We start from the raw sequence: 12,744 nt of genomic DNA on the forward strand, positions 1-12,744 counted from the left end.
CTAAGTATACGTTCTTTAAATCGCTTGCGTCATTTCGTGGAAATAGTGACGATTCGAACAAGACATATATATTTGGACAAATAAGTTTTTTGACATATATGGAGACAGTACGCGGTTTCTTCGTCACAAACGTTTTTAGGCAATTTCCATAGTTACATACCCATTTTGTTTTCTGTTATATACCCATGCACTGATTGAGTCATAAGAAATGAACAATATGAGCTAGATAAAAATAAAATGGCTCTGTTCATCAGTAATGAGGTTATGTGGTCAATTTCATAACTGTACGATAATTCTTCATCAAGAAATTATCCAACTATCGTGCAGATTTGGATGTTAATATTTCCCAGACGTGAGGAGGTTCATAGATCGTTTCCTAGAAACGAGACGCAAGGTATGGAGGACTAGCATTCCCGGATTCTCGTAGCGAAAGGTTGCTCTCTGAGTTATTGCCCGTGCATCGATCCGAGTTTTCACTTTAACTTGACCGGCTATAGAACCGCGACATTCCGTTGCTCGCGATCGCTGTGCCGGTTGTTTATTATGCGTTTGTCTTACTTACGCATCGTTCGCTATTTATGACCGACACAACTAAGTTTTCCGTAAATTATCTCGCGACTCCCTGCTCGTAAACGCCGACCAACTCGGTATAATGCATACTCTTCAAACGTATTTGGTGCCGTGTTAATCGTCGAGAAAGAAAATTCCTCCTTGTTTTAGATACTATCTTTCTTTTGGTACTTTCGAACAACTGCTGCGGATTTTTATGTCTGGTGAACATGTCTGGTTGATTCGCTGATTGCCGATGAATTTACGGTTTTCTGGGAATGTGTTGTTTCACTTGATAGATTAGGTAATAAAATGTCTAAGTTTAGGTTACTTAGGTATTTAGAGACTTAAAAATATGGACAGTTATTTAGATATTAGAGACTTAAAAATATAGAAATTTCTATTTTTCAAAATTTCAAATCTTTTAGCTTTCAAATTTGGTACTTTAAGCCTCTACCACAAAAAATTGAGAAATCATCAAATTAATAAGTTACAGACATTTATGGATCGCATATCGTTTCAAGTCTTAGCACAGCAAAGTAAGTGTTCCATAATCAAGAATTATAATTTGAAAAAGAATATATTCCATAACAGTCTATTTTATCTAACTTGAATCTCCCATTCGTTTCGTTGTTTGAGGCACAGTCTTTGTCCGACTCTTTGCATAAATAGACAGACATTATAGATCAGTGATGGACAGATGCATGTAACTGTTGTGTCACGTTCAGAACGACGAAGTAGACGTGTGGCATCTTTCCTAATCCATCGGCGTAGAATTTATTCTGGCTGATGTCCTCCTTCATCCACTCTCGGATAAGCATATAATTGATTGTGAAGCGTGTAATTTATTCGTTCGTGCGAGTGAGTTACATTGTACCATGAAACACAAAGCCTCATGGATCTCGAAAGCCATCCCGTTTACCAGTCAGTATTATTAGACCTCTATTTCCAGCGTTGGCGAGTACCACCGGAGAGAATTATCGCCTAAACAGCTCTTGAATTTCACCGAACGACCGTCGCGTAATTATTCAAAACCATTAACACCCACGCGGATTAATTAAGAAGACATTGTTATTCTTGCCTTCGATTTATCGATAATTCGAATGTACCTCGAGCCTCCATTTAATGCTTCATTATATGCAATCTGTTTACAATAAAGCTACACGCTATTAGCTTAATGATATTCGGTCGTGATAAAAGTTACCGTGTAATAAAAGTTAATGTTCATTGTAATATTACATTAAATCTTGAATCCGGTCTTTCGACCGGTTCAGATCTGTCTTATTTATAATTAATAAAGTTAATATGCATTACAGTGCCTATTTTTATTCGGGTAGAAAATTAATATTCATTTATATTTCATGGTTCATTCATTTATTTTTCCACTTGCTTTCTGTCTGCTGTTTGCATAGCAACATTACTGACCTTTTGTCACATAATTCAAAAATAGGCAGCCATATTAATGTAAATCGAATATGAATAAATGTGATGGTAAATGACAAGATAGTCGTGTGACGTATTAAACATTATACGTAAATATTTGTGTTGTTATTTTAGTATAGTTCGTACACGAACATATTTGAATTCGCTGCCATCTGAGACCAACATGGCGGCGAGCAATCGTAGGTACTTTCTGGAGGATCACAGTGGAAGAAACAAACTTTCTCAATAATTTCATCATTCTTACACTTATTTTTTTTAAATACTGCAAGAAATTTGACTTATAACATAAAACCCACATTCCTTTTTGCACCCAGTACCAAGATCTACCACAATTACGAAAAATAACACGATTCGAACAACTCATAAAGTTCACCCTTCCCAATAAATCAAACGATCATCCGCAAGGTTGGAACGCGAAAACCGTTGAAACCTTGAAAATATAAATCTTGCGGAGTCCCTTAATAGCGTTACCTCTCACCACGGTTAATTTTGCATGCTGTCACACGCTAATGGATTCGCTCTAAAGTTCGGCGAAGATTTCGAGGAAACGCATCAAAGTACATCGCGAAGAAAAAAAAAAAGAGTCCTCTCCAGCGCCAGCCATGAATCTCGCATCTTTGAGGCTCGTAATTTCGCGGAAAATTACGCGCTTCTGAAATTACGAGATTGTTGTAGAACGGATAAGTCGACGATCCATCATCGCCTCTCGGGGCTCGTTCAACCGAAATTTCCGCTAAGAATTTTACGTTGGACTCCCCTCCTCCGCTTTTACTCTTTGCCCTCTTGCTTTATCGCGGCTCGTTCCTGGCACCGTTCTCCCTGCCGGCACGTCGCCATTTTTCCCCCGTTTAGCGCGCAAAAATCCGAGATTTACAGCGAGGCCTAATACGCTCGCGACGAGAAGACGATCGTGCATCATCCGAAGCTAGCTGCAATTTATTATATGTATAATCGAGCTAACGCGCACCGACTCCATTATCGTGATGAACTGTACGCCGAAATCCGAACGCCGGGACACAGACTCGTGAATTATGGCCACTTGACCCTATCAACAGTGCACTCGTAGCTTTTGGCCAGCAGATAGCAACGCTAATGGATAACAGCCCTTCGATCCTGGCAATTCTTCAACGCAACTTTGCTTCTTTGAAAAGAAAATATTTTTAACACTTTTATTTTTATGTGGGATTTATGGACCCTCTGATCTGGTCCATATTTTACGCGAAATCTGTACGTGATAGTAAAAGTAATTTACGGATCACATTCTTACGTGATGATGGAGTCATTCGCCTTACAAAGAAATGGTAATCTTATTCAAAAGTATAAACAACGCAATTATTTGGACACTTGTTGACGAATAAAATGTAACAATTATTGTTTCTAAATTCAATAATTTAGTATCTTTGCTGTAATTTAACACTTTAATGGCCGCTCACATGTTTGTGATGATTGATGAACGTAGGTGGTTGCTGTAATAACTATCACATAAAGGAAAATATTAATAATGACGTAATTGTTGTTTTCGTTAGTTTCGTGTGTACGTTCGCACACGTCGAACTGTTTCCTGAATTCACGCAAAGTTTTTTTAAATTAATTCTTCAAAAATATTGCCGACCCCTGGCGACATTTGACTGCGAGGCGGTCATTAAAATGTCAAAGAGCATTTAATCGATTTTAGCATGTCTTTGTTCGTGAAATAACTGTAAAACCCACAAACAAAGCGCAAAGAATTGTACAAAAATCGGTCCTGCGGATCCAGAGAAATTCGCGAACGAACGTGCGACCGAAATTAGGTCAGTAGGTTCGGACAATACATTAATTCATTTGAACAATGCTGCGTACACACGCATCGAATTGAGAACCTCCTCTTTTAAAAGTCGGTTGAAAAACACGACATCGAAGCGTTCATTTTGAACGGATGAACCGAGCGATAATGTCGTGCACCGTTGCAGCCGTGTCTGAACCGAAATAAAAAGAAAAGGAGCACAGCGGCAATTTGGCTATGTAAGAAATTGATTTTAATTATCAAGGGGGTTTCCTGCGAGACGGAGAAGGGAAGAGTTCGCATGGTACGATACGACGAGACGGGAATAATTTGAGGCGACATGCTTACGAAATTCAGGCCCGGACTGATTACGGGACGAGTTAACGAGAAACGCGATACTCCGAGGAAATTATGAATTTACAATTCGGCCGGTATCTTTCTTCCTGCGATCCGATCGGAGATCGAGAAAAAGAAAAGAAAAGGGAAGAAAAAGGGCAAAAAAATTGTAGGATCACCGGGCCCTCGGGGCCGATCTTATCCCTGACGTTGTGCCATCGGCTGCCTACGCACGAACGTCCCCGGTCTTGACGGACGTCTGAATGTGCATGCGCGCAGCTGCGTTTCACGCGAGACACCCACCGGCAATTATGCGCATGGTGAAACGCACCAGGGTGAAAAAGAAATCGCGAAAGACTATGGCGGGAGCCATGTTGGAGAACCGCGGCTGCAGAACGCGACGCGAGTCTCTACAGGGCGGTCCAACTTCCACAACCCTGGTAACTTATGAACTACCCTAATGATACTTGCCAAACGTAGTGAGACTCTTGGGAGAACTCGAATTGCATTTATTCTTAATGTTATCTGTTACAGGTCTTTTGGATTTTTTAACTTGACATTATGAAGAGTAGACTCGTGACACCCAGAAATCATTTAAACATTAAATTTCTAATATGGAGAATTTGATATTTCTTTATTTCTACATTTGTACATATTTAATTGTGTATTACATACTAATTTCAATTTACATTAATTTTATTTATGTTTTGTTATGAAGTATATGAACTTGCCAGTGTCCTTTTAGGAACAAACCTACCACATTTGCTTGGAGTTTACGGTGTCCCTAGGCACGTGGCTTTACCACTATTTTACCTAGTGGTAGCGGCCCTGGCAGTCGTTGTTTTCCCCACGACGAAATTATACGGCGGATTATCTGGTCGCCTGGTTGTCGGCACGGCACTGAAAGCGAACGCACACCGGTTTTTGATCTTACCGCGACGATTTGTACCCGCGATCCACGCTAAGAAGAACGTGCTCCGTTCTCTGGACTGGCGAAGGGAACAGTATCTCTCTTTCTCTTCCTCTTCCTTTCTCTGTCTCCCGTTTCTCTTTCCACCGCTTTTTCTCCAGTTCCACGAGAAGAGAGGAGTCTCCGTTGGGTAAAGATCTGCTGCCGTCTCTCAGCCGTTGACAAATAGTCGTCGTGGTCTTGTCCGCGTATACAGGGTGGTCCACCCAACTTGCACATTCTGAATAATTTCTATTTTGCGTTGTAGACAAGCAACAAGAAGTTCTTTAGAGACACGTATGTACATTTTCGGATGGAGACGATTCAGACAAAGTCAAGTTTTGTAGTTTCACGTTATAGCAATTTAAACGAAATACTTTAGGTAAAATTGTAGACGTAATGTATTTTGAGGGAAATAGTATTATCTTGCTTATTAGGGTATATTAATAGTAATAATTGTTCAGTTGTTAGTTTAGTTGTTAGAGACAGAAATTTGACAGTTTAATGTATAGTCAATGAACAATAGTTTTGAACACTAACTCTTCTGATATATTTTCATGTAAAGTTTCAGCTTCTTGCAAATTCGATAAGTAATGTTAGCAATTTGCAAGTTTGCAATTTCATCTAAAGAAGCGAAGGTGACCACATGTCGGTACATAGGGGAACTAAGAATGTTCCCCTGGAAATTATACAACTTATATTCGTAGAACTTCCTCCTGCAATCAACAATTTACTACTTATTTAGATTCATCACATCGAGGGATTCATCCTGTATAGCCACACATTTTATATCCACCAGTTATGTGCCCGCCCATTATATGTTCACCCGTTATGTGTCCACCTATTATATGTCCACCCGTTACGTACCCACCCGTTATATGTTCACCCACTCTGTATCTACTCATTCTGCATCCGTTATATCTACACGTCATATAGCAACATGTAGATATATCCGCACGTATGTCCACATACTAATATACCCACGTGATATGATGATACGTTATGCAAATATATATCCGTGTTATCAGGATACGTTGTATATCCACATGTCGTATATTTGTAATGCAGAGATAAAAATGATCTACAAAAGTATTAAATTGCAGTGAGACTCATAAATCGTGTGGTCGCAGCGTTAGATAACGGTGCATATCACATCGAGGGTTTATTAGGTTGCATTCTATATAGAATCCACCCTAATCCCTGCCGTAGCGAAATCCCACGTAGTTCATTTGTTGTGCAGAGGTGAATGTGAATCGAAAGAAGTATTTAGGTGTAAAGCAAAACTCGTAAATCTACGTGTGCTGTCGCAGCGTTGTATGATCACACATGTCATATGGAGAGTTTACCAGGTTGCATTCTACATAGAATCAATTAGATTCACTTTAATCTTTAACTAGAAGTAAAAGGTCCTACAAAAAAATTCATTTGTAGTGTAGAGGTGAACATGAACCACAACAAATTATATTAAGTTATAATGCAAAAGTAAATCCACGTGTGGTATCGCAGCGTTATATGATCACACATGTGGTACCGAGGATATATCAAGTTGCATTATACATAGAATCGGTTAGATTGACTCTAAACCCTACCTAGAAACCCTAGAAAAAAATCCCACAAAATAATTCATTTGTAATGCAAAGATAAACATGGTCCACAAAAGGTATGAAGTTATAACGCAAAACTAAATCCACATGTGGTATCGCAGCGTTACATGATCACACATGTCATATTGAGGTTCTGGGGTCGGTGCACCTTGGACCCTAGCTAGTTACGCCAATGTGTCAGCAGTTCCCAACAAAGTCCGATAATGAATACCGGTACTTCGGCCTATGGCGGTTAGAAAAATCAAACGATTATTTCTGCTGGCCGATAGTTGGCCGAGCATCAGATTTACGATGCTCCAAACGGAACGGCGATATTGCACAACGGTGCATTCCAGTTCCAAGCTGTTGCTCGACGGGCCAGTTAGTTTTATTACGCATCTGGCTGATGTAATAATAGAGCCAGGGCCCGAATATGGCCGTCCGGCATTTGAATATGGAGCCGATCGTGAGCGCATGAGCGTGAACGAACGAGCGTCGTTGCTCCATCGCGAAGAAATGTAAAAACGGGGTTGTTCGCCCCCAACTTTCCAGCTCACGTGCAAATCGAATGCCGTGCATTTTCCATTCTGTCTCGAACCGGTGTTCTATAGTGGGAAGCGATTTTTCTCAGGCCAAGCAAAATGACCGTTCTCCGCGTGGGTATGTTGACGCGGTATCAGCCTTGCAAGGCTGCTTCTGACAAAGCGACCTCGCTCCAAGTCAGATAGTAAACTCGTTGTAACATGGCATTCTCGATCGTGCATTGAACGAATCGCAATGCCGGGACAAGCACCAGGGATATTGTGCTCTTATTTTTATTCAGAATCCAGCCGGCTGTTACGCGCGATCATTTGGAAGCTACGAATAAGAGCGAACGGTACATGCACTCGGAGGGCTTTATCGAAAGTTAATATCGTAAAGTTATGGAACCGGTTAATATCTGATAGACTATTGACACTTAACTGACGGATTGATTTTTATCTGTCTTTATTGGTTTTCACGTAATTTTTAAGGAATTAAATAAGCATGTATTTTGTGTTTTGAAGCGTTGCAGTTTTATTAGGTAAACAGTTGTTTATTCAAGTGTATAGTATTTGTTAGGGGTGACATTTTGCTCAATATTGATAACAAAAATAACAAATAAATTAAAATAGCAAATTTACCTTAAAATAGTAAATAAAGTACAAAAAATATTAAATAAAATGCAACATTAAAATGAAAAATTTGTTTAAAAATAATACATACAATACGACCTTAAAATAACAAATATTAAAATAGTAAACTTACTTTAAAATAATAAATTTACCTTAAAATAGTAAATAAAATACAAGTGCTAAAATGCATCTGTTTTAAAATATCAACAAATATATCAACGAACTATTGCATCATACATTCACCATATTATTTCTAAAAAATAATATTTATAAGTGTGAATCGAAATTGCGAGTCGATGAATAGCTGGCTGCCATTATCTATCATATCTCTATTCTAATTTTATTCACTACGATACCTAACATCGTGTACTTACGATAAATATGTTAGAAAAACGAGAAAGTTCATTCGACTATCCACATATTTCAATAGGGTATATATAACTTCCTGTCAGGCTGATACATGTAATCGTGATAAAATGTATAGGTCGATAAACGATAAAATTTTCCGCGTTATTTCGCTGTATTCCATAAATTAAGAGAAGAACGATACTTCTAGTCGATCAATGCTTTAAAGCGTGTGATTTTACTGCATGCAGCGTAGAAAGGTAGAAAAGCGAAGTATATAGGGTGTTTAAGGAAAGTGTATCAACAAGTATCGACCATAAATACAATAATACAATATCGAACTCATTTAGCATATTAATTCTGTTAGCTTCTTAACATTGATGTTCATTTTGTAAAATGCAATAACTATTTCTGAAGGATGTATTACGAGTTGCAAATGATAGGACAATGTTAAATTGGAAATTTGTAAGTATAAGATGGAGGTTTGTAGATTTGTAGAATTGTAGACTTGTGGAATTGTAGAATTATAGAATTGTATCTGAAGAATTGAAAAATTGAGAAATTGAGAACTTGAAAAACTGAGAAATTGAAGAATGGAAGAACTGAAAAATTGAGAAATTGAGAAACTGAGAAATTGAGAAATTGAATAATTGAATAATTGAATAATTGAAAAATTGAAAAATGGAAGAATGGAAAAATTGAAAAATTGTAGAAGTGTAGGCCTACAAATTGATAGATTTGTGGACTCGTGCACTTGCAAGCTTGACAATTTGCAAATTTGTGAGTTTGCAACAATCGAGAGTACAAAATTTGAAATTTTCAGAAGTGGTTATTTGAATATTTAAATTAATACGCATTTACATATCACTACATAAAATAAAAAATAAACAAATCAAAGTAAAATAACAGAAGCAATAACTAACCCAAAATCATTGATTCGAATATCCATATTTATAAAATCTTATTTATTCATTTAAATGAATTTGTAATTCGTACATGTATTTGTAATTTGACTAAAGTACATATGGACACCCTGTAGATATAAATATTTGTTTGTGGGATTGCTTGCTAGGAGTGGATACACGTATTACTGGTACTTGCGCGTAAAAAATACGCAAATGGATGGTTAATACGATTCACTTGTTTTCGTGCCAGTTGGTGCAACGCTGTATTTCATCGAATGGTATGTCTTATAGGCTATCAAGCGTTACAAGTTTATATTTTACACGCGAAAATTGTTACTTTAACGTGTACCTACACGATTCCTTCGAGAAAATGGATTTTTATTTTTATGAGATTATGGGTGTACAGATGTAAACGTTTCCGAGTCAAAGTTCGAAAGTGAGGCAGAAATGATCATTTTATTATTTTAAATTCTGAAGATTTCAAATTTTCAAATTCTCAAAATCTCAAAATTCCAAATTCTAAAAATCTCAAATTCTCAAATTCTCAAGTTCTCAAACTCTCAAATTCTCAAAATTCTCAAAATTCTCAAAATTCTCAAAATTCTTAAAATTCTTAAACTTCTCAAAAATTTCCAAATCCTCAAATTCTCAAATTGCCAAATTCTCAAGTTCTCAAACTCTCAAATTCTCAACTTATCAAAATTCTCAAAATTACCAAATTTGAAAATTCTCAAAATTCCAAATTCTCAAAATTCCTAATTCTCAAAATTCCAAATTCTTAAAATTCCAAATTCTAAAACGCTAAAAATTCTCAAAATTTCAAATTCTCAAATTCTCAAATTTTCAAATTTTCAAATGCTCAAAACCCTCAAATTCTCAAATTACCAAATCCCAAATTTCTATTGTAAATTTTGACAATACCAAATTTCCAAATTTCAAGATAACCCAATTACCAATTTTTCAAATCACGAGTCAACTTACAAATTCATAAATCTAAAATTGCCAAATTGCCAGAATATTAAATTTCAAAATTCCAAATATTCACACCTCAAATACTAAAATTCCAAATTTCAACTTTCCCAACTGCCTAACACCCTAATTCCTCAAATACAAATCCACGATTTGTTAAATTTTGAAATCCCACTTTAGCTACATTACTCAAAATACATCACCTATCCTTAAGATAAAATAAGCAAAATAAAAATGTAATTTCAATAAATATTATGTTGATAATATACCAGGTGTTAAATAACTTAGTTCACAGCTACCTATCCTACTAAAAAAATTTCAAAATAATTGAAGAAGACCAATGTCCATTGAAAGTTTGTTTTAGCGTATCATATAATGAACAACGTAACATGCTATACGTCTCCCTGCAATTATATCCCTTTCCGTAATCACAATTGCAACAGCTGCTTATTTGAAATAACATTTTCTTATTTCGGAACGGTATCCCCGGTGGTTACCAAGATATCATTCACACCGTAAACACAACTTAATTCTATACACCACACTTCTGGGACAGATGTACGTATTTACCGTCCGTCACGATCGCAATTCCCGTCTCTCTCTCATCATCATCATCATCATCATCATCATCATTATCATCATCATCATCATCATCCAGATCAGACCTCCCGGCAATACACGTATCTCTGTCCAAGAATCTAAAAACGAGTCATGCGAACGTATGTAATACCAAGAATCGAATGTAATTGGGGGAGGAAACGCGAGACCACTTCGAGCGCTGCTCATGGCAACGCGGACTTGTGCATTTACTCTTCACCTTAAATGCATCCGTAATTTCTTCGAATTACGTTTACGAAACTTTTGCCTACCGCTTAAGTAACCCACTTAAGACATCTGCTCTAAACTCTGGAAAATTGAAGAGTTTGGTATGCTACTGAGGCGATTAAGTTGTTTCTTGCGTTTGAGGTCTTCACATTTGTACGTTTGAATTTTGAAGTTCTGCAGGTGTCAAGCTCGATAATTGTAAAATTTATGAAGTTCAGTTTACAAATTAGAGGTCTGTGAATTTTTACATTAGCTCTTTGGAGCACGGTGGGATTAAAAGTGTCTCGCTTTTTTTATGTATTTCACGACATAGTGGGACATTTTTAGTCCCTACTGCAAGAAATCTTGCAGTAGCTGCATGTGCATAGGTCAATATTTCGCCTTATTTACGGATTTCCAAACATCCACGCTCTCAAACTCCAAGCCCCTAAATTTCTCAATTGCCCAACTCACAAATCCCCACATACTCACATACGCAATCCTCAAATACTCACATATACAAGCTTCCAAATCCCCAAATTCTCACATCTCCAGATTCCTATATTCCCAAGTTCCCAAATATCAAAATTCCTGTATTCCCAAATTCTCAGATTCCCCAAATCTCCAATTCCCCAATTCCTAAATTCCCAAATATGCAATGCCCAAATTCTCACATATCCTAGTTCACACATCCCTAAATTCTCACACCTCCAGATTCCCATATCCCCTAATTATCTAATCCCGAAATCCTCAAATCCCGAAATCCTCAAATCCCGAAATCCTCAAATCCCGAAATCCTCAAATCCCGAAATCCTCAAATCCCGAAATCCTCAAATCCCGAAATCCTCAAATCCCGAAATCCTCAAATCCCGAAATCCTCAAATCCCGAAATCCTCAAATCCCGAAATCCTCAAATCCCGAAATCCTCAAATCCCGAAATCCTCAAATCCCGAAATCCTCAAATCCCGAAATCCTCAAATCCCAAAATCCCCAAATCCTCAAATTCCCAAATCTCCCAACATCATACACACTCGCAGACAAAACTCTTCAGCCATCACTACACCCCCGAAAAATAAACACATTTCTCAGAAAAATGCTTTCTATAAATTTTGCTAGATTAAATGTATCTCCACATCCACAATTCAATCTCCCTGCACTCCAAATAAAACAAGAACCACGAAACTTTCGTCCGCGACTGTATATCAGTCTACCAGCACACACATTAAATTTGTGCATATCGCCAAGAGTAAATGAGTAAAATACCCGTTTAATTCGTCATCGTTTAGCCATTTGACCATACGGAAGGTAAAAATGCATTTTAATCGGCGTAAGATACCGATGATTAAGTAATTCGAATACACATACGAGGGAGAACCGATTGTTCGGCGTAACGAGCGAAAGTTGCATAACTCATCGAAACTATAGTCAGCAGGCACTCCCCCATTATGAAATTCCAGTTTAATAGGCTTCCGGCTAAGCGTGCGTGCCTGATCGGAGCCAACGGCCTAAATTCCATCCGATCCTGCTCTAATTGTCATTCAAGTTGCCGCGCTCAAGTTTTTCCAGTCGAGTTTTTCAACCATGATCTCGCAACAAGACAGCCTAAGCGTGCTGCGGCGTGCTTGCTAAATTCCAACGAAACAAGTCCACCAACCACGGATAGCGAACGACATTAAAAATAACATTTTATAATATCGGACTATCGGGCCAGTCTATAAATTTATCATTTTATTCGGTCGTACGCTAATCGTGGAATCGATTAACCGCTGTTCTGAAGTAACTTGCATGCGGCGATATTACCGCCGTGGGTTTCCTCTGTGGTACTTGCGGATTTTTACTGTTTCGAATTTTTGAGTCGTTTAGTTTGTAAGACTTTGAGGTTTAGGATATAAAAATATATTAAATTTGAAAATATGAGCTCCTATGATTTTCCAAGAACTTAGGT

General features: G+C 37.6%; 1 protein-coding gene across 7 annotated transcripts in view; it reads right to left on the reverse strand.

The window, feature by feature from the left end:
- LOC105662131 (UPF0489 protein C5orf22 homolog) overlaps window positions 1-12,744 on the reverse strand; it is a 493,870-nt gene that overhangs the window by 465,470 nt on the left and 15,656 nt on the right. Inside the window, exon 4 of one of the 7 annotated variants that reach the window (XM_012282438.2) lies at window positions 4,946-5,291. The exons of 5 other annotated variants lie outside the window; for them this stretch is intronic. In XM_012282438.2, coding sequence (XP_012137828.1) covers window positions 5,021-5,291 — 271 coding nt within the window. In that variant the 3' untranslated portion in view covers window positions 4,946-5,020. Of the gene's footprint in view, window positions 1-4,945; window positions 5,292-12,744 lie in introns of those variants that run through there. One more of the 7 variants, XM_076529245.1, reaches the window with a different exon arrangement.

Source organism: Megachile rotundata, chromosome 3 (genome assembly GCF_050947335.1).
Source record: "Megachile rotundata isolate GNS110a chromosome 3, iyMegRotu1, whole genome shotgun sequence".
NCBI lineage: Eukaryota > Metazoa > Arthropoda > Insecta > Hymenoptera > Megachilidae > Megachile > Megachile rotundata.